The sequence below is a fragment of the Miniopterus schreibersii genome, assembly GCF_964146895.1.
Source record: "Miniopterus schreibersii genome assembly, chromosome: 19".
Classification (NCBI taxonomy): Eukaryota; Metazoa; Chordata; class Mammalia; order Chiroptera; family Miniopteridae; genus Miniopterus; species Miniopterus schreibersii.
The window spans coordinates 17,845,463-17,868,976 of record NC_138119.1 but is presented as its reverse complement, the minus strand read 5'-3'; the positions used below and the strand labels follow the sequence as shown (position 1 = coordinate 17,868,976).

General features: G+C 35.5%; 1 protein-coding gene across 4 annotated transcripts in view; it reads left to right on the top strand.

The window, feature by feature from the left end:
* Window positions 1–21,385, top strand: part of COP1 (COP1 E3 ubiquitin ligase) — a 93,801-nt gene extending 72,416 nt beyond the window's left edge. For all 4 annotated transcript variants that reach the window (XM_081122294.1, XM_081122292.1, XM_081122293.1 and 1 more), the window contains 5 exons: window positions 243–360; window positions 3,118–3,242; window positions 4,329–4,489; window positions 18,622–18,666; window positions 21,050–21,385. In XM_081122294.1, coding sequence (XP_080978420.1) covers window positions 243–360; window positions 3,118–3,242; window positions 4,329–4,489; window positions 18,622–18,666; window positions 21,050–21,067 — 467 coding nt within the window. In that variant the 3' untranslated portion in view covers window positions 21,068–21,385. The remainder of the gene's footprint in view (window positions 1–242; window positions 361–3,117; window positions 3,243–4,328; window positions 4,490–18,621; window positions 18,667–21,049) is intronic.
* The last annotated feature ends 2,129 nt before the right edge of the window (window positions 21,386–23,514 follow it).

Here is a 23,514-nt window from a genome sequence, read left to right as displayed (position 1 = left end):
CCTTTCAGACTGACATTGGCATGTGTGTATGTTTATGTTTTTTAATGCAGCCATATTTTCCTAGATTTAAAAAAGAAAACCCATTATATCTTCCTTATCTTTGAAAATGAGTCATAGCCCTTAGTTTTCTATTAACAGGTTGACATTGTCCATGAAACATTTGATAACACCAAAACCAGTTAAAATTAGCTTTGCTTCCCACTTCTTCATTTACTACATTTTTCTGTTTTGTTTTGTTATAGATCACTGTGTCCACTACTATGATCTTCGTAACACTAAACAGCCAATTATGGTATTCAAAGGGCACCGAAAAGCAGTTTCTTATGCAAAGTTTGTGAGTGGTGAGGAAATTGTGTCTGCGTGAGTATTACTCTTTTCAGAGGCTGAACTGAGCATAGAGCTCTGTCATCCTTACCATTTTGTAATGTCACCATGGATATGTATATAAAGAGTAACACCATGGGTGTGTGCACTTTTTCTTAAATAGTAGATTTTTATAACTTGCCTAATTAAAGTACATGCATATTCTGATCTGTATTGCTCACTTTAATATGTAAGTTGTGAATTAAATCCTGATTATACTAATTTTTAATGTCGCCCCTTAAATATTTGAACTTCCGATTGAATTTCAGCCACTGCTTCTCTGGAAGAAGAAACAACATAATTGAGGAAATAGAATGAGAAAGTGTTTTATTTAAGTCAACTAATGTTATTCCATATATATATATATATATATATCTACATTGCAATACTGTAATATTATTTTTGGTTTAAGTAATAGTTGGTTGACTTTTATGATTCCATGTTACTTGATCTCCTTATGATTTCATGGTGAGTTTTACGTGTGTTTTGAAGAGAACTTTCCCACTATGACTGCTTATACCCTACAAATGCCCTTTTAGAACCGTCTGACCTAGGGACTTATATATAGTACAGTTTTTAGTTGTCTTTTGTTGAAGGTAACAAGATGTCAACCAGGTAAATAAATCTCATTTGCCAAAATATTGTTGACAAAGCTTTTCTGCTAACGGAGACAGTCCTTTCTTTCTGTGATCCGTTTTATAGTTCTCTTTATTCGGTATTACCCTAGTAAATACCCATTCTTAATATCTCTCATTTTCATATTTATCATTTCTTCTCAAGCTAAATGGTATATTGTTTTCTTTTTTCACTTAGTTTCTAATCTCTCTTAGGAAATTATTAATGCCAGAGCCTTATATTTGGTATTTCCCACCACATCTTCCTTCATGCTGTTTGCCCTAGATAAGAATTTGGTAATTTGAATTGAGTTACAAAAAAGGGAACAAAAGAAAGTGGGAACTGAGCTTTACAAGGGGAGTAGTATAGGTCATTGGTTCACAAATCTAAATTTGTAACCAGTCAAAAAACATTCTATCATTAGGAGTAATAATAGACAATAAATAATTAAAATTTTATTCAGATTTAAATACGATAAAAATATTTTTCTTTAATTTCAGATTTATGTATGTTGAATCAGTTTGTTTCAACTAAAGTATATGTATACTCAGTTGTATATATTGGACATCTTAGTTGACCTTATTAACGTGGATATATTGTTTGTATTTTTACTAATTTTTTAATCTTAGTTTTTATAAATCAAGATGATTTTTCTCTTCGACATACTGGAGTTTAGAAATATTTAGAACAAATTCATTACAAGTATACTTGGAAATATTGAAAAGTAAGATTAAAATACACACATTGCTGTAACCTCTGAAATCTTGGCCAATTAAAAAATATATATACACATAAAGGGATATTCATAAACCAAATTTAAAACAACATAAATACCTAAGAATAGAGAAGTATTTCAAGAGTTTAGGGTTTGGTCTCTGAAATAAGATTCAGTCTTGACTCTACTATTTACTAGCTGTGGTACCTTAAAAATGTCTTCAACCTTCTGAATCTCAGTTTACTCATCTATAAATAATAGTACTAATCTTATGTTGTGAGTCCTTAAATAAAATAGTGTATGTAAATCACTTATCATGGTTCCTTATTCTATGAATGTTAGAGTAAGAAAAAAGATGATTTATTGTGTAGTCATTAATAAAGTAATTATTTTACAGCAAAAAAATAACTCAAATTTATGAATGAAGGAGAAGCAATTTACAAAATGTGTGGTATGATCCAGTTTTTTTTTTTTAACAAAGAAAAACAAAACATGTAGTTTTAAGTCCCGAGACTGTCTCTGTATAATAGAATTACCAGTGATTTCTATATTAGTTATTTTTTTGGTAAATAACTGCATTTGCATATTATTTCAGTAAGATAAGCTACTTTATATAGACCATTCAACAATTTATAGTATTCTACCCCTGCAGGTACAGCTAAGCTATGAATATAGTTTATATTCAGTATACAATTCAAGAATTGAAAAGTAAACTAACCCTAGCCAGCTGGGCTCCGTGGTTAGAGCGTCGGCCTGCGGACTGAAGGATCCCGGGTTCAGTTCCAGCCAAGGGCATGTACCTCAGTTGCAGACTCATCCTCGCCCTGGTCAGGGTGCTTCAGGAGGCAGCCAGTCGATGTGTCTGGCACTTCGGTCTCTCTTTCTCTCTCTCTCTCTCTCTCTCTCTCTCTCTCTCTCTCTCTCTCTCTCTCTCTCACCCTTCCACTCTCTCTGAAAAGCGATGGAAAAAAATATCCTCGGGTGAGGATTAAAAAAATTTTTTTTTAAGAAAAAGTGAATCAAACAAGTGGAACAAGTTGTATCTGTGAAATTAGCACAGCTTTCAATAGAGCATTCTCATTTGATGGTGGTGGTATGGTGTTACGAATGATGTTACTAATGCTTAGAGATTATTAAAAGCATTTGAATGAATTAATTTCATTTTCAAAATTTTATAAGATTCATCTAATACGATAGGGTAAGAATCATTATATCTCACATTCAACTGATGAAAAAAAACTTAGGCCAGAGAGGTTGTATAACTTTCCCAAGGTTAAAAACAAATTAATGGCATACTAAGCATTCCAACAGGCTGGTTTCAGATTTTGCATTCTTAACCACCAAACTAGATTGCCTGTAATTAGTAGTGATGAGTTTCTGCCATGAAATCTTAAATGTGTTCTAACTTTTTGTGTTTATCTTAGCTCAACGGACAGCCAGCTAAAGCTGTGGAATGTAGGGAAACCATACTGTCTACGTTCCTTCAAGGGTCATATCAATGAAAAAAACTTTGTAGGCCTCGCTTCCAATGGAGATTACATAGCTTGTGGTAAGTGAAACTGTCTTTTCCTAGATCTTTTTAACAGGTATCTGTTACTGAAATTGCATTCAGTGGAACTATAGTACATACCAAGTCACGAAATGATCTCTACACTCAGAAAGTAGCATATTGAATTTTCCTCAAATTATTCTGCATTAGTCCTTCCCTTCTGAACTGAACACTAACAAATCCTAACCTCATGGAATAGCATAAGATTTTTAAATATGTTGTTTTAGTTCTCCGTTATATAGATATTATGTAAAAGACAGAAAATATTAATTTCTGCTAATTTTGGAGGCATTATTTATGTTCTTGAGCTTGATACTCATTTTCCCCTATAAAGTGTTTTCTTCATTAAGCAATCTATTGGAGTAATCTTGATCTGCTCCTGTGGGGCTTTTATTGTTGATAATTTATACATTTTAAAATCAGAAGTAGAAAAATCAAGTACAGTATTGTTCGACTGCTCTAATATATGTAATGCCTGAATATATGAACTTTCATCAGTACCTTCAAATCACTTGGCCTTTATTGAATAAAATTGACTCTCCACATGTATGTGAACCTAAACCCTGCCAAAGCAAGTCTCTGCATAATTATCCAGCTTCTCATAGGCTGCTCAAAAAACAGGTTTCTAGACCACTCACCTAGTAGAGTAATGCCTTTATTGGGGAATGGCAGATAACTTTTGTAGGTTATTAAAATTTGCCTTTATAGGTGCAATAACTTTCTTTTTCTTCTCTAGATGAAATCGTTCTGGATATAATTAAAGATTCATGCAATAATAACAAATTTCTGATTCTTCTTAGGACCTTTCCTAGAAATGATGTTTATATGGTAATTTCAGCCTTAGAATTCCCAGTGTTGTCATTCAGCAGTGATTATTTCTTTAGATTAGTGAAGTGTAGCTTTTTTCTGTGGAATCTTTTCTAACATGATTCCCATGAGGTTCTATGCTCTGGTCTTTCAAACTTAACCATAAAAGATACTAGTCTTTGAGTTTAAACACTGAGTGGTAAAGTAACTTATGAATGTGCTGTCCTTATTCTGAGTTATCCCATTCTAAAAAACTATTTTTTTTTTTTAACTTTTTAGGAAGCGAGAACAACTCTCTTTACCTATATTATAAAGGACTTTCTAAGACTTTGCTAACTTTTAAGTTTGATACAGTTAAAAGTGTTCTTGACAAAGACCGAAAAGAAGATGATACAAACGAATTTGTCAGTGCCGTGTGCTGGAGGGCGCTGCCTGATGGGGTGAGTTTTCATATCAGGTTTTTTCCCCCCCACCTTGGTGTCCTATATAATTCTTTATGTTTATGTATATACAGGTGAGTTTTTTAAAGTTTAAAATATAAATTGATATGTGATATGCATTTTTTTTTTTTTTTTTTGCTTAGCCTTGCATTGCTAAAAGAAACAAGCATTTTAGGTATTAATGGAAATGTCACTAATGGAAGTGTCATGCTTACATGATGTTTCTCCTGTGTACCTACAGCATTTTGTGTATACCTCTGTACAGCCATTATCACAGTGTCTCTTTATAGCTCTTCTATAAAACTGGAAATTTCTCCAGAGTATATACTGTATCTTATTTTTCTTTATGATCACATGCAGTATATGCTTAACAGATATTTATCTGAACCTGGTATTAGGAAGAAAAAGGTTTGATGTAGATAAAGGGGAATGGTCTATTATATACAACTAATTAAATACTATTTCAGGGTAGAATTGCTTTCTACAAAATACATATATACAAGAATATTTAAACATTTAATTCCTTAAGAAAGTTGCACTTCTAGGTTGCAAAAAAATGTTTTCTCCAACTTGTCACTTACTCAAACATTTTTAAAGTACGTGCTTTCTAATAAAGTATATGAAGAAATAATTTATCTTGATTTTTGTAAACATTAGTCATTCTTTAATGTCATCTTTTTTAAAAATAGAATTTTAGGTGCTTGTTTGGTTGGTTTTATTTTTGACAGAAAAAATTCTTGATGGGTATAGTAAGATATCTGAGTTCCAGGTACAGTTTAACTTGAATTAGATATATTCCATTGCTATATTGTTTAAAGTTCTTCTACTCAATTTTTAGCTTTGGTAATGGCAGACTAAGTGATTTGGACCAGTCCTCTCTCTAAGTAGAACTAGAAAAGGGACCAAGTATATGTATTTTAAAAACAAAAATCTGTTTGAAGACATTGAGAAGTAAACAAGATAGAAAAGAATTACCAGCCTAGAAATGTGAGCCTGACTTTTGAGTATACTTTTTGCCTGGGAGCATTTCCCAGTTTTGGTGGAATGGCGGAGAGCACTTATGGTAGCTTCAAAGGGGCACAGGTGTCTAGTGCTTACCCCACTATATTGGTTAATTCTTTTGGTTTAGGTTCTCAAAGGGCTGTAGTCTAGGGTACCAGTAGAAGAAGATAAGCCCTCACAGTGATTGCAGCTCAACTTCAAATCGTATCAGTCCTGAAATTAAAGGGAAATGATCCTGCATTGCTAGAGTCCACAGAATGCAAAATTAAGTCCTTTCTGAAAGGTCTTCTAAAGAAGATCATCTGAAGATTTCATTTATTTTTTTCAAAATTGCAAATGCAATAACGGGGGCACAATAAAAAAATAAACAGACCTAGGAAAAAGCAAGGCAGCATGAGTACATCCAGCAGAAGCAATGGACAGTAGAAACAAAAGTCACAGCGTCTCTGGATATTGGATTTATCAGACATAGTTTGAAAATATCCATGCTGATGAGATTAAAGACAATATTGAAAATTTTAACTGGGAACTAAAAACTTTTTAAAATGAAGATTCTAGAGCTGAAAATATATAATTAACAAAATTAAGAACTCAGGATGGGTTGAATGGAAGATAAGACACAGTTGAAAAGAGAATTAATGAACTGATAGGTAAGTTAGAAGAAAATATACAGAAGTAAGCATGGAGAGATAAAGTGATGAGAAAATACAGAAAGGAAATAGAAGATGAAGAAAGTTTAACATATTTAGTAGGAGACCTAAAAGGAGAGATGAGAAATAATACTGCTGAAGCAAATGTTAGAAAAGATTGTTGTTAAGAACTTGACAGAATTGATGAAAGACCTCAAGGCAGAGATTCAGTAAGCCTTTGTATCCCAGAGAATAAATGATTTGCAGTCTACAGTGTGAGATGAGGTTTAATATTTAACCTGGACCTCGAGTAGACCTAGGTCTGCCTGAAAAATCTGACCTTGGGTCTGCCTTCTCATATGGAAATAAACTGAGTTTAGACAAATATGGAATGTTATGTGCTAGTTATCTTAAATTTACTCTGAAACTTCATCTGTGGTATTTCATCTGAAGTGAGAGAACTGTGAGTTGGCATATAGGCCTTTATTCAAAGTGAAGAATATAAGACTAGCAGGAAAACAAGGCACACCTCTGTATGGGGGTTTACCACTTGCACCTTAACTGCCCTTGGCAACTCTGTGTACTCTGTGTGAGTTGGGGAGAAAGCCAAGAAACTGTGCGTGTAAATAGTTGCTTGGCCCCCTGATGAGTTTGAAGGCACTGTGCATGCTCAATTTCTCATCCTATATCCTTCTGTAAAGCTAACTAACTTAGTGCTAGATTAAAGGAGTCGTATCTGATCCTGTGACCCCCCCTCCTGATGGTGGGACAGTCATAACTTGACACATAGTAAAACTGCTGAAAATAAAATACAAATGGGATATTTTAAAAGGGCCAGAGGAAAAGTAGTCTTCAAAGGACCAGCAATTAGACTGACGGCCAACTTCTTTTTTTCTTTTTTTTTTTAATATATCTTTATTGTGTGCTACGCAAACCAGCCGTATCAGCATCACTCAGGAACTTGCTTTATTTCACAATAAAAAGATTAAAAGTTCTATAACTCACTTCAGATTGCTTTAAATATGATTTTTATATAACTGTCACTGTTATTAACCACAAAAGTAACTATTTTCTTATTTTAGATGAGGCAAAGGGTATAAAAGACTCCTTTGTTCATTTATTCAAATATTTATTATGTGCAATCACAGTACTAGACACTAGAGATAAACTGTGAACAAAACTGTTAAAAAAGTTCTGGCCCTCATAGGCTACTTAGAATTTTATGTGCTGAAGGAGACTGAAAACAAAATAAATAGGTTGTTATATTAGAAGGAACGAGTGCTTTGGAGAAAAACAAAGCCAGAAAGTGGGAGAGGGAGTGCTGGAGTAGGGAGCTTTAGTTTTAAATCGGTGGTGACAGAATGCCTACCTGAGCAGCTGACTTAGAGCAAAGACTAGGAGATGAAGGCATAATCCATGTTTAAATGTGGGAGAAGAGTATTTCAGGCAAAGCAAACAGTTCAGATGCTTTTTAAGTAAGAATGTGATTAGTGTTCAAGGATCAGAAAGAAGGCAGGTTGCTGCACTACAGTGAGCTAGGTGGAGAGTAGCAGGTATTTCAGAGTGGTGAAGAGGAGCTGTTTCAGTAGAGCTTTGTTTACCATTGTCAGGACTTTGGCTTTTACTAGGAGTGAGTTGGGAACCATTGTAAGATGTATCCCCCCCTCCTGTCTCTTCCTCCCTCCCACCCCCCTCTCTTTCTCCATTCCTCTCTAGGCATGTCCTCTGGTGAGGATTTTTTAAAAATTTTAAAAACTAAAAAAAAACTTGGCTTGGGAGTCAACTATGTTATCACCTATACTATACAAAATTATAACCATATGAGGTGAAAACATCTTTTTTAGTCATAAATATATTCTTTCTGAAATACATTCTTTCTGTTCTTATTTCTAACAAAGTTTTCTATAATGAAACACTTATTCTAAACTGTTTTTAACTAAATTTTGTGTTCTTAAGTAGATCTTTACCTAAATCTCTCAGGATTTCTATCCATTAAAAATATTTGCTGAATGAATTAATATAGTGCCTTATACTGTTATTTGTGTTCATGTCACAAATTTCTTGCTAACCTGCAAACTCCTTGAAAAGAGGCATCATAGGGTATTGAATAAGAGAGAGCACAGACTGTAGAGCCAGGGTGCCTAGGTTCAAATCTGATTGTCCAATTACTGCATCTGTTACCTTGCTGAATTTCCTTAACTGCACTGTGCTTCAGTTTCCAGTCCATAAAGTGCTGGTGCTAATAGTAACATGCCTCTTAGGGTTTTTATATAGTTAAAATTAGTTAATGTAAATAAAGGGTTTAGAATAGTTTTTGGCATATAGTAAGAGACATATAAGTGTTTGCTATTAGCATCATTCAGTTTTTAATTACTTCTAGCACCAAGCAAATTGTTTGCACATAATGTGTAGATAATATATAATTTTTGTAATGAGTGATACAGTCCTTCAGGCTTGGCCATTATCTTGTTTGTTGCATAATTAAATAGTAATTTTTGAAACCAAAGAAATGCTGGAATAGTGGTAGGAGATACTTTGAATAGCTAATAGAGTCACTTACTCATCAGGACTACATTAGTTTAAGGAAACAGATTTTCTGACATGAGCATTCATTGGTACCTATACAATTTTTTTCATAATTATCATTTGCCCCTTGGGATATAACCTCCAGGCTTTTGCCTATTTTCAAAAGCAATGAAAATTTTAAAGTGTGTACCGCTATAGGGTAATTGATATTATTGACTTAATATTTTTGTTACGTTTATAGCCTGTTCCTTCTTTTCTTTCTCTATTTCGTTAGCACTGTTTCACAACTCAGTCTTCTCTCAAAGAGACTTAACATACCTGTTTTTCCAATTTTTATATGTTTTTATCTAAGAGATAGCATCCCTTCTGACTTAGTAAATGCTTTGTATAAAGCAGATTGCAATAAATACTGGGGGAGTTAAAGCACATGTGAAAAGCCAGTCTACTTCCATTAATGTGTAGAACACATCTATAATAAAATATATTTATACCAGTGATTTCCAAACCGGGGTGATCATCAGAATCACATTGGGATCCCCCCACCCTCAGTAACAAAACAGTTCTATTCTTAGACCCATGAACCCATATTTTGGGAGAGGAAGCTGGGAGGGTAAATATTCGTATTTTGAGAAGTTCCTCAGGTCTCCTTGGAAAATTATATGAACAGTCAAGTTTGGAAACAGATGATTCATATTACCACTGGAAAGAGATTTGTTATACATTGTAACCAAGAGGCATAAATGGCTCTTGAGCATCTGCTAAAGAGGGAATCATTTTAATTATGAATACCTAACTTCTGTTAGATTTTGCTACTTTCTTACCCCCTCAGGAAGAAACACAACTAAAAATACAGATGTGGTCTTTTTCCTTTTCTTTAGTTTAAACACACACACACACGAAAAAAACCCACTACCTTTAAAATATATTGACTTCCCACACTTATAATCTATTTCTCATCCTAAATTCTCAGTGAACACTGAGAAGACTATATAGGAGCATCTTTTTCTTCTCTCCTTTCTTCATTTGTTTCCCTTTTTCCTTTTATCTTTCCTTTCCTTTCTTTCCTCTAGCCGGATGGTTTATAACAGTGTAGAAAATTTTCCTGACTGGAGGAGGGCCAATCTGAATGAACTCTTGTCTGTCTTGGGCGTGGAAGGAAAGAAGATTCTGAGCATGGACCCTGACTTCAGGAAGACTGTGGCTCACATCCCCTCCTAAGTGCCCCACTCTTCCCTTAATGTCCACACTGGAGTGGGTGGGGGAGTAGAAACGAGAGGAATCAAGCAGGTGGTGGGAAACTGAAGCAAACCTGTAATTAAGTATAAATATTACTTAACCTTAATGTCCAGTAATGTATGGACAGCCTCTGTGAAAACATTCATTGCATTAGATAGTTTATGGTGAATATTGTAATGAAAACAACAAAATATAATTTAATGGGTCTTTTAATTGACATTTTTAATATTTTATTGTCATTTTCATATGTGTTACAATGGAATTTGACCTCTATTAGAATGGTTCTTACAATTTTTTTCTCATTAAATACTTTTAAAAAAATAGTATTTGTCCTTCTGAAGTATGCCAATTTTGAAGCCTAGAATTGGCACAGATCTTTAATCTACTTGGTTTTTCATGTGTTTTTTTTCTTTTTTAAGGGAAAAAAGAAATTTATTAATTTAAGAATGCATTCTGAATTATGCTGTTAACTTAAAATTTCGTTATTACCCCACCACGCTAAAAAATGCCCCAAGATATTTTGAGATGGGAAGGGATTTAACTTTGGTCTCTAAATGTTTATCTGCTGATAGTTTCTATAAATTCCCATATTAGTAATAGAAAGAGAGTGAATATTGAATATCATTTTCTTAGTTTAGAAGATTTTAATAAACACTACTTGAATTGATTGCATATGCTGAAGTATATGTATGGAAAAACATGATTATTGGTTACAGAATAAAATGTAAGCTTCCTTATGTAACATCTAATATCCTCTTTCATCAGACCCCTGCCTGACTCCCCAGCATGGTCATCTACCGCTCGCATAGGCACATTTAACACCCAGCAACATTGAACTGCTTATAGAGCCTCAAACACCCCATGATGAATTTTGTTTTGTTTTATTACATTTGTGCCTTTGTCCTTGTTGCTCGCTGTGCCCAGATATCCTTTCCTGCCCTTCTTTTGGATACATATTGTGATGCTATTTGACTGGAAGCCCCTTAAGTAGAGAGTTTTGTAGCTACCGAAGTAGTGGAGTATTCATTGGGTGGATGATTACCATTAGACTCATGTAGCCTTACCTTTTTTCTATTGTAGGAATGATTTATATTTCTAGTGGAGTATCCTTCAGACTTTCTGAATACTCCTGGTGATAAGAATCTCCTGCTTCACCAGGAAGCCAGTTACAGTTTTCCATAATTCTAAATCTTATAAAGTTGTCTCATAAGAACAACTCTCATTTCTTCTTCCCATCTCTTCATAAATAAACATTTTTTTAAAATGTGTAATGTTATGAACTTGTGCTTCCACATGCAGTAAAAGTCAACATTTTCTGAATTAATTTTCATTGTGTTTACCCCACTTTTACTTGAGTCCTTTAAGGGTACAATGTCACTTGATAATGTGGGCAAAAAGTTCAAAACTGCATTCTATAAAGCTATGCTGACTTCATATATTTTACTTTATCATGACTACTTTTAAAATATGGGAATGAGAGGGTGAAAGAAAAGAAGGGGACATTTTATAGTATATGTCAACTGCACTAGTGTAGGTAACAACCCAGTTCTCAGCTTCCCAGTCCATTTTATTAATTCAAAGTCTCATAGGTCTCCATTTGTGAAGTTAACTTTTCTACTAAATTTCTGTGAGCCATTTATGTAATTCCAATTCAAGTACTGAATATATGTCTTTTTTAACCAAATAAATTTATATAGATTTGTGGAAGTGTTACAACTAAATTTTTACATGTATAATCATTCTCCCTAAACTTAAAATCTTCCTTAGGTTTAAAACTCTTGTCCTATTAATCTTTGTATTCTCTTGTCCTTGCATGGGATCTGTAAATAGGCACTCAAGTTTTTTAAAAAAAATAAACAAGTAAATCTTTACTCTTCACTTCCCACCTCGCCAGCCCCCTGACCACAAGCAGAAAAGTGCAGATTTCTCCTTTCTCTGAGTTCAACATTTATAGACAGTTTTCAGTATCTATACTAGTCTTTTTCAAAGTATAGCCCACTAATACCTACTTCAGAATTATTAATTACCTGGAATATGTATTTAAAAAGCAAATTTCTAAACCCCCAGACTTATAAGTCAGAGTTTCTGAAGGTGAGACCCAGGAACCTTCATTTTTTTGGTTGTTTCTTTATGAGACACATAAATCTCTTATTTTATTAAATAGCCTAGAATTGAGTGGGAGAAAGAAGTAAAGATCCCATCCCTGACGCACCCAGTTTTCATCCCACTTGTGGAAATTTGTAGAGATCCAACAGTATTTCCATGTGAGAAGGGAGAAAAAGGTGTTTCCAAAGTATTCCCAACAACGGCTACCACAGAACTGTTCTTTATTTCATAGGAGTAATAGGTACTATATCTCAAATGCTTCCAAGAGCCACATAAGAAGGCTTTCCCAGTCCCCTTTGGAAGAGGTTGTGAAGACCAACTCTAAGGGCAACATGGGGTAGTAATAGGCAGGGGTTCTCTTTGATCTCCTCACTGGCACAAAGAAAGGCTAGAACATTCTTGTAGTGCTTGTCCTAAATCAGAATCTTAAAGCTGGAGTCAAAGATCTGTCTCCCAGAAGGCAGCACCTGTTGGTGTTCAACCAGCCAAATTTGATCAAATGCTTACCAGTTTATTATAAAGGCTATAGCTCAGGAACAGCCAAATGGGAAAGATGCATAGGGAAAGGTATTGGTGAGGGTGGTGTGGGATGGGGCTTCCATGCCTCCTGTGGGTAAGCTGTCTTTCCATTTCCATCACCAGTATGTTCACCAACACAGAAGCTCCAGAACTTCCATTTTTAAAACACTGCCCATGGGATTCATATATACTTGAGTGCTATAACATAATCAGGTTCTGAGCCTTTTTATTTTTGTATTTGCTTTATAAAAAAATGTGTTGCATTAGCAAGTTAGATTTTACTTAATTAAATTTTCAAAGACCCTAACTGGCCAAAAAAAAAGAAGTGAGGGCAATTTAAATCAGGCAGTGAGGTCTTTGGGAATTTATTCTGAAATGCTATTCCTTTGATTTTTTCCTTTCAGCCTCTGACAGATTAACATCCTTGTTTCCTTTTGGCTTTGTCATTCTTCTAAGTCATGTAATCCCCAAACTCCTAAATCATTCTTGTTGCATCTCTTTTTTATCTTCTAATTATTCATCAAACAGCAATAGTACTTTGTTTGAAATATCCTGTATTTTTCATTTATTTGTGTTTTTCATCTCCTCATTCCTGTCGCTCCCCTCCTTGCATAGATTACTTCCAGCACCTTTATCTCCCTCTTAGATTACCTTCGTACACTGCTGCCAAATGTCTGTAGTCATTACACAGGAATTCACAGAGTCAAACATTGCTTATTACCTTTAAATTGACCCTAGGCCATTCAGAAAACCTACTTTCAAACTCAGTATTTGCATGGAACTCCAACTTGGATATTTGGCCATCATTGAAAATTAGAATATAATTTCATAAATGTATTTTCTCAACTTGATTGTTTTACTTATTTCACTTCAGGTGCCTTTGATTTAAAAATTGTATTTTACCTTCCCAGTTAAATAAGATCCTTAAGAAAATTCTATTTCAATTATAGGAAAAAAATACCCAGAAGAACAGATTCAAAGGTAGCTCAGATTTCAAATTTAAGTAATTAATTAGAAGTCAGCCTTTAAAATAAATATAGAGTAATCATAGATGTGATTTTTAATGTCTTCTCTCCTTTATTTCTCTTTCCTCATATGTTTGATCTTAGGCATTATATCTAAACTACTAGTGGTGTTCAAGACTTAAGAATCTGAAATAATGCTACTTGTCCAACCTTATTTCTATTTTCTAGCACAAAACATCTATTAAGAAAGTTTTATTGTCCCATTCTGTGTGTTCTTACCTCTGAACTTGTGTTTGTGTTGTTCCCAGTCTATCTGTATTGCCTTATTCTCTCCCTCCCCCTTATCTAAATCCTCTCATCCTTTTTTTTTTTTTTTAACCCAACCCCTACTTTTCTATCCCTTTCTTAACCATCTCATCTCCTTCATTTCTGGCTTCTCACAGCTGCTGATACACCTATAGAATGCACTCCGCCAGCGGCCATTCAGGTATATTCTTCTCTAATTGTGCTTCATTAGTGTGGCCCCAGTTATATTCCTGGCTTCTGCTTTGAGAGCAAAAAAAAATTCAAAACCAGCAGCTACTTAGTTTCTAAGAGTTAGAATTATAATAAAATTTAAGTCTACTTAACCTGGAGAACCTACTTTATGGTTTTAATCAATTTTATAAGATCATAAATATGGTGACTAGAAAGATACACTAGTAGTCATAGGACAAGGACAGCTGTCCTTTATTGAAAAGACATTTGGGCGTTTTAATAAGAATAACTGCCATGTATTTTTTGAGGGCCTATAATATTCTTGTTCCTTTTTGGTTAGGTACTAGACTGTGTTTTGAGTTTTTATAAAAATTCTATGAAGTACCAAAGATTATCTGTTTTATAGTTGAAGAAATTGAGTCTCTTTTAAGAGGTTTAAGAACCCAGGTCTCCCTGTCTTACATCCATTGCTGTTTCTGTTGTGTTACATGGTATAGCTAAAATAGTACAGAAGCTTTGAAACAGCTTTGCCCCAAAATATTCTGGAGGAACTTTGCACATAGCGCCAGTAGATACTCATAGTTCCATGCTCAGAGGCCCCCCTCAATATGGAGTTTTTCCCGTCAGATGTGTCATTGCAAGCCTGTGGTTCTCCAGCTTTATTCAGGTGAGCACTCAAAGGCCTAGAGGTTTTAGCATGTGAAGGAAACTGTAGGTTTCTGGAGATAATATTTGAGTGCTGTGTGGCAGGGAAAATTAAGTTGTTCAAGTCTTCTTGGTGAGAAGGAGAAGACTTGGGAAAGCATTGGGAATGAAGGAAAGGTAGTGAATGTATGGGATATTTTTGTGTATATCTCAGTCTTCCTTTCCTTGTACATGTTCTTTACAACCTTTTCTCTCTGAGTAAAGATCACTGAGTTGGTATGTTGTGTGTCTTTTTAATGGTTCTCCAATCCTGTTTATTTTCCATAACTTGTTTGAATGCATTCAAGTGTGTTTAAATGAAAATCTGATGCAGTCAGGAAGTTGGTATAGAGAAAACTGGATAGCAAAATGTTTCTTAGTAATGAAGCACAGCAAAAATGGAACCTGCAGGTACCAACCATGTGGACAAATGAAAAATGCCTTTGTCTACAAATTGCAGTGATCCTACATAAACATGGAGGTCTCTGTCTGGCTTAGCACAGCTGGCTAAGTCTGATCGTTCCCCTCCATACAGCCTTTGAAACCTGCATTCTATGTGCTGCTTTCCTTGCCATTTGCTTAATATCTCTGCTGATTAAGTGTACTGGATTTTTAAAAAAATTTTATTGAACTTCTTAGGGTGACATTTGGTTAATAAAATAATACAGCTTCCAGGTGTACCATTCTATAATATAGCATCTGTATACATTATATTGTATCATGTGTTCACCACCCAAAGTAAAGTCTCCTTCCATTATTCCCCCTTTACCCTCTTCTTCCTCCCTCCACAGTATATTGGATTATTAATGGACTACCAAGTGAGGTTACTTCTGCATCCATCTTAACTGGTTTTTGAGGAACCGTATGGTTTTTTAAAATAGGTATTGTTTGTCTGTTTCAGGAAGCTACAGACAGGAAGTGGAATGAATATAGAAATACTTTTCTGAGGGACCACATTAGTTTAACTAACCCAGGGTTATCAGTAAAGGTCAATCAGTATTTTAGAGCTAATCAGAGGTGGCTTTCATGAAGGTTTTCTCATTAAGGATTGATTTGTCATTAAGAAAGTGGGCTTTTTCCAAAATACAATTTATGTAATTTTTTTACTGAAATAAATTCAGAAATGACCATTTACAGGGAAAAATGCTGGCTATTAAGTATTAACTTCTAGTACTAAATTTGAAATCTTAGTTTTTCATGGAGTGTGTTCTGCTGTAGGTGTGAGATGGGGTGGGGATGGGGAGGGAGCGGCAGTGGCATTTCTAATACACTGAGGTGTGACATGTAGCACCAGGGTGTGCTAATAAGCAAGCTACAGCTGTGAATTTATTTATAACTGATGGTGTGAGAGTCCTGTTTGTGGTTCTGAAAACCCCATATTTTTTACTCTGAGCAGTTTTTGCATCAGACAGTTGTTGGATAACTAGCCTTATATTTCTGGGCTCTTTAGAAGTCCTTAGTCTACTCTAGTCTTCATTTTAATGAACCATTTTAAGATTTTCTACTTGTGTTATTTTTACTCTGTTTCTTTGCATGATAAATTCAAATCTAGATTCAAGACCCTTCACTAAAATGACCTCCAGCTAAAAATCATGAACACAAGGGAATAGAATGCCTTATGACTGAACATATGTATCCAATGTACTTGAGAGATGTTGTCACTGCTCTTTATCACTTTCTAGGATGTCTCACCCAAGGCCAAGAGATGTCCGTGTTCTTAAACCCTTTGCTACCACATTCTTTCTGAGGCTGCTCGCTGCCGTATTCTTCCATGTAACTGCATGTGTGTCCTCACCCTTTTCTGCAGTATCATATATGCCCCTAAAAATTTCTGCACAAAATCCAGTAAATGTAGGTGTAGGTGACCGCAGGCTTCTACTCAAACTAGACCTATGAATATTGAAATCAAGTGATCCTCATATATAACAAATCAAAGCTGATGATTTTAATTAAAGTCGACTTATTTGAATATAAAGGCAGGTGTTTTTTACACTGTACCAATACATCAGTTTCACATTGTTCTTTGCTGTTTGAGGTTTTATGGAACCTCAGACTTTGATCCTCATTATATAAATTTTAAATTCCATTAGATGGATATTTATTCTGATGGATATTTACATATGATGGATATTTACTATGTCTTTACTGTTATACTTAAATATTGGATGGAACTGTAACTACTTCTATGGCCAAGGATATGCTAAAATCATGGACAGTCAGGGACAGATATGTAATGATATACCTGTACTAGTTTTTATGACTGGTGCCTATGCCTGTTGTTAAATATTTGTAACATCCACCCCTACGAGCAGCTTATAATATGTATTCCCTAATTGTGAACACAAGTTCCTTTGGATGCCTAAAAAAAAAGATTAGGTCTTAAAAAAATTTAAGTTGGGTGTAGGGAGGAGATAGGACAATGTGTGCTACTTTGCTATACAAATTCCAGCTGTCCTACAGATACCCTGAGCTCATGTCTCTATCTCCTGTGCTCTACTTAGATTCCTCTATGCTCTATATGGATTCCCCTTGTTTGCTATGTGGTCCAGAAATTGCCTCCAAGCAGAAAGCCAGGGCAGTTATAGGACTCACCTCATTTGTTTCCCTTCTAAGAATCACAGTCCTGCACTGCTTGTTGTCCAATGTTGTCTTATATATTTTGTTTAATTTTCTAGCTGGTAAGAGCAAATTTGTTCCACTTACTCTGCCATGGCCAGAAATGGAAGTTGTTTGGTTTTTTTAGAGCACAAATTCCTTATAGCAAAGAAAGCAAGTTTAACTCAGATTAGCTGAAGGAACTTTCCCAGTATACAAATCAAGAGTTTTCTTTCTTGCCTGCATCACTTTGTCATGAAACCTGTAGGATAGTCAGGTAGACCCTATTCTTCACTGAGTCTTGACCCTTTATCTGTTTCTCATGGCTGCTGTTTAAACTTGGTCGTTCTGTTAGCCATGTGGCCCCTGTGGCAGTTTGAGCCTGTCTACCTCCTTTTAGCTGCTTACTCGGAAAAGCAAAAGGACTTTTATACACATTCAAGCTCCAGAGCTCCAGACTCCTCATTTCCAACTGGAGACACGTCCTAGTCTTCCTACTTAATGAGATTCCTCTGGTAAACTAAGTCTTGTCCATTTTTTTCCCACTCTTCCTACTTACCAGAGAAATGTTTTTTCCTAAAGCTTTTAGAATATAAAAATACGTTACCACATACATTTTATTTCAGGTAACCAACAAAGTTATTAAAAATGTATGTACTGAGGGATAGAATAATTACAAAGAGAGATAACCTTCCTTCCCCCAGATGAAGATTCACACTTGTTTTCTTATACCAAACAGCTGTCCCCAGAAATTTATGCCAGAGATATTGACCGCATTTACATCAATTACTGGTATTTAATGGGAGAAAATGAATAAAGGGGGAGTTTTCTATGGAAAGGAGTGTGGACTTTATGTTTTTCAAGTTACTTTTATTGGTGTTTTATTCTAGCCTTTGTTTCTCTTGACTTTCCTTCTAATTGTAATCTATTTCTCCTTTACTTTTCTCTACATTTGAACGTTTCCTACTCTGCTTCTAACTTTATTATTTTTATTAAAACTTAATCCTCGCCCGGCCGGGCGTGGCTCAGCGGTTGAGTGTTGACCTAGGATCCAGGCGATCGGGGTTCAATTCCCGGTCAGGGCACATGCCCAATGTGTGGGCTCGATCAATGACTCTCTCATCATTGATGTTTCTATCTCTCTCTCCCTCTCCTTTCCTCTCTCTGAAATCAATAAAGATATATTTTTAAAAAAACCAAAAAACTTAATCCTCAAAGTATGGGATTTTGTGTTTAAAATTTGTAGTTAAAAACATGTTAGCTGGTTTCCCACTTTAGATTCGTTGGTGTCATAGGATGAAGGGGAGAGAGAAAGATGAAGAGGAACTTCCTCTCTGGGACTGCCCTCCAGAAAGGCCTTCTCTGTACTTTAAAAGTTCTTGTTCTTTTCCAGGAGTCCAATGTGCTGATTGCTGCTAACAGTCAGGGCACAATTAAGGTAAGCTATTTATTTTATACATCTCCATTTTCAACTCAGTTCCATTTTTAGATTACCGGACTGTACCCATGACATGGAAATACAGAGTTGTGCTAATCTTAGAGGTATTTCCAAATCATGGGTCTCTGCTTGGACATGGTTTTGATTGAAGGGGAAAGAATAAGTAGCTTGCAGCTGTGGAGGTGAAAGTACTTGTTGGGGTATATGAATGCTGAGTGGATTGATCAGTGGTGAGAAGGAAACAAGGGCAAGGCTGTTAGCATCTGCTGCCAGCCAGGTGCTGTTCAGCTTCTGTTATGCCAGTGCAACTGCCCCTCAGGGCACCTGTGGACAAGGGCCAGATTAGAGCTGGAATGCTTAGACAGTCGCCAGATTACAAAAATCCCTTACTTGTATGCTTCATGCCCTCTTCCCTGACAAGTAGGTTTTTCCTCAGTTGCCGAGGGAAGGAAAGGTATTTTAGTAGTCCTTTGAAAATTGATCAATCATGTGATCTTGCCGTTAGTGTAATCCGAAACTTAAATGTCTGTGGGCACACAGTCTCAGTGTCAAATCCATACATAGTTTGCCACCTACTTTTCTTTGTAGTTAGGAACTTACAGAAGTAAAAACTATACCTAATTATACCATTGGATATTTAGCACTTGGGCACTATACATTGGACAAATCCTGAGCTAAGCCGTGAACTTTTAAAACAAAATACTATTTTGGAGGAGGTTTTTAGTGCAGGGGTTTGATCGGCACATTCTGTGAATACCAATTCTTTCTACATATTCTCTGCTAATATAAAGATATCAGGAAGTTGTTTATTTTCTTAAATATGTATCTATTTCCCCTGCCACTTAGCATGAATCTTGCCATGGCTTCCTTATACTCATCCTGAGTGGGGAATGACCTAGCAACCAAGGGAGCAAATCCAAGCCTAACACCCTGTCCTACAGGTGAAGGGAGCAAACTCAAAGCAGAGCTGCGCCGTTTGCCAGTCAGACTAATCGATTGGTGTACTCCTTTCCATGCAGTTAGTTTCTCTACTTGGGAAGCCTCTTTAGAGAGCCACGGACAGCTTAAATGAAAGCCAGGCTTTTGACTGATCAGTGTCATGTTCTAGAGGCCTCCAGCAAGGTGATAGAAGGTCTTGGAATCTGTTTTAAGTGGCTCTTTGTAGTCTCTCAGTCTCCCCTTATCTTATTCTCATGATAAGCCGTTTACTGAAAAAGCCACGCCTATCCCTCTGCGAGTGTGGCCTTTGAGGCAGTTGGGATTGCTAGGGTAGGCACAGAAGCTGAGCGTACCATATGTGTGCATGAAGCCTTAGTGGCAAACCTAAGATTTTGTTCAACAGCATTGACCTCCTATGTTAAGTAGCCTGCTTGCTAACAATAAAGACAAAAACTAGTATGGAAGCAGAGGTCTAAGTCAAGCCTTAGCAGTAACAGAACGGGGCATAGTTGTTCCTTCAAATCTTTCCACCTAGAATTGCAGTCTCCATCTTACATTTCTTTTTCACAGTAACTTGTAATTTTCCTCATGTTCTATGTTCTTTCTTGGCCATTTCTTCTACTCTTTTTATAACTGATCATTGCTGCTTGTTATTTTTAATTTTAGCAATATCACACCTTTCTTGTATGATAAGATTCTACCTTAATAACTAACAAAATATTTTGACACCATATGATTAACTAGAAAATATGTGAAGCAGTAGGCAAAGGCAAGATATTAGGTCCTGTATACCTTGATTACTATAAACTGTTTATTAATGGAAGAAATGAATAGATTAAAATCCTGAACAGAGATACTTAAAATTTTCTTAAGAATGTGGAAAGATACCAACATACAGGGTGTGGCAAAAATAGGTTTATAGTTGTATCCACTTCTGAATACAATACTTAATTAATAAATAACACAAGAATAAACTTTCTGTTTCACATACTCAAATTTATTCTTGTATTTTTTTTATTCAAAAGTGGACACAACTGTAAACCTACTTTTGCCCCACCCTGTATCTATTCCAAAAATGTAGTATCCATGCTTCTCTGTTTCACATACTCAAATTTATTCTTGTATTTTTATTTATTCAAAAGTGGACACAACTGTAAACCTACTTTTGCCCTACCCTGTATCTATTCCAAAAATGTAGTATCCATGCTTCGCATCAGCCACTTTCTTTCTAGTTGATGATGGAGATAACTAATCTCAAAGCATTCATCTAACTGTTGAATTGAAAGTAAGAAAGGACTAATGTCTGATTCCTTCAAATTCTTGCGCATTTTAGCAGTAGGAACAGTTTTCCTGATTTAGTTCTCCATTTATAATGTAGTAAAGATTTATTACACTCTATATTTTAAAACTTTTTATTAAACTGATCCTTTTCCTCCTTAATTAGGTGCTGGAGTTGGTATGAAGGGTTTACTCAAGTTCAGTTGTACTTGGTCCTGCTGAAGTACATCTGCAGCTGACAATGAGAGAAGACAGAGACTGTCACTTTAGTCTGTCCCCAGCGTCGTTGTGGGTTTTGGATCTGTTCTGAGTATGTTTTCTCCTACTTTCTCCTGCCTTGTGCCTGTTGGGACGTGGGGATACCCAGTGAACTCTCCACCATCGGTGTAGCTCTGTGGACTTGCTGCTCTTGGTGGTGTGGGCATCTGATTTTTGTGATAGGGAAACAAATTCTTTTGAATAAAAATAAATAACAAAAATAATAAAAGTTTATTGAGCCACAGTTGAGCTGGGAAAGTTTTTGTCAGTTGTGGCAAAAGTTGGTAATCTTCTCAAGAAGTAGCACACATGAGCCATAGAGTAATGTGCAAGTGAGTAATTTTTAAGGCCCGTATTTCCCTGCCTCTTTGGAATTATGCACATCAATGTAAATATAAAAGTACATTGGTTCCTTTCAGTGAATTTAATGTTTACAGTAGGTGGGAAGATTAATAGCTTTACCTTATGAATTCCTTTCTTCATTCTCTGACCAGATTTCTATCATCAGCAAGTACTATACTCCTCAGCCCCTCTGGTTCTGACCAAGGGTTGAAAATTTTGACTCATTGAGACCACATTCAAACAGAAAGGGAATGTCAATCTGTGACAGGGAGCTCTGCCTTTAAAGTGTCATACATATACTAAGCCCTAAATGCAGGCAAACCAACTTATTTTATAAAATCATAGCTATCACATAGTCATAGCTATTAGTACCATCCTGGGCGGAACGTAGACTCAGTGCAGGGGTCAGCAAACTTTCTGTAAAGAGCCAAATAGTAAAAGTTTTGGCTTTGCAGGTCATAAGGTTTGTGTCGCAACTCTGCCTTTTAGCAGGAAAGCAGGCACAGACAGCATGTAAACAAGCGAGTGTGGCTGTGTAACGGATGGAGGGTTGGGTTTGCCCGTAGACCGTGGTTTGTCAGCCCCTGGCAAAGAAGAAAAGAATTTGAAGCCCTGTTACCCAAATGTCCAAGCCACATAATCTCTTAGACTAGTTAATTTTCTAAATAGTTTCCCATTTGTAAAATTAAAGAAGTTAGTAGAGTAGCAAGTCAAGCAAAAGCAACGTGAAGCCTTCTGTTTGAGCTACTTTAAAAGTCTGAACGCTTTTTAGAAAAAGATATAAACAGAATTAACTCCACATATTTTATGAAAATAGACTCTTGGAGAAGCTCGGTGTGAATACTCTATGAACAATACATGTTTTGTAACACCCTCCAACAGGATCTGGAAAATAAATACGTTACTCCCAAACACGTTAATATTCTGCAGCAAAATGTATGAGCGTTCACCTGACGGGATTAATCAGGGCTAAAAATAGTCTTACATCAATTCAGGTCAGGTTTTTTTTTAATCCTCACCCAAGGATATGTTTTCATTGAATTTTATTTATTTATTTATTTATTTATTTATTTATTTATTTATTTATTTATTGGGGGGGGGGCATCAATCAGTTACCCTCCCACATGCGCCCTCACCAGAGAGAGAGAGCTCACAACCATTTGGTGTACAAGACAATGCTCCAACCAACAGAGCCGCCCAGCCAGGGCCAGATCAGTTTTTACCATCCAATGAGTTTACTTTAAACTTAGGTGAAATTTTTTTAGTTTCAGCCTCACAGTTATATCTTAACTAACTTCTGGGAGTTGAGAACCTGATATACTTTTGGACTGAGTTCTGAGAGGAAAGGTCACTGTCATTAAAAAGTTATACCTGTCATCAGCCAGAACAATGTTAGTTGACCTTTGTTTCCAAGATTAATGAACAGCCTCTTGCAGAGGTGTAGAGGGAATATTAAAGTGTCAAAAAAATTGAACTTTACTTAGGCAGATAGGTCCAGAAAATCATCAAAACAAGAAGCAGAGAGTTGATATCTCTTTGAATGTGTTTATATAGAAGCAGATTATTATGGTATTTTATGTGGTCTGATTTTTAAAAATATTTTACTTTAAGTGTCAACATTGTAGGGTCGTGTTAATTTTCATGTGTTTGGATGGATGCAATAAGGTACCTTTAGTTATCAGAGGGACTCAGTTTTTAAATGAATTATTTTAAGAAGGCAGTACTTTATTTAAAATGTTTTAACTCCTTTTCTTGTAAATAGTGAGAAACTATTTTTAAATTTGTGGTAGTCTTTGTAGGATATCAACATCAAACTAATATTACTATTTCTTGGAAAAAATAACATAACAGTTTTATGCTTAAAGATAATGTACATTTTTAACACCAAAAAACCCACAAACCTTTTAACTCAAGAAGAATTTGTGTTTTCATTTTTCAGTCTAATCTCTGTTTAAGCAGATTGGTAGAGGGTTTCTTAGACAAAGTTGCCTTTGTTCTCAGGCACACAACACATGCATAAGAAACATTAAA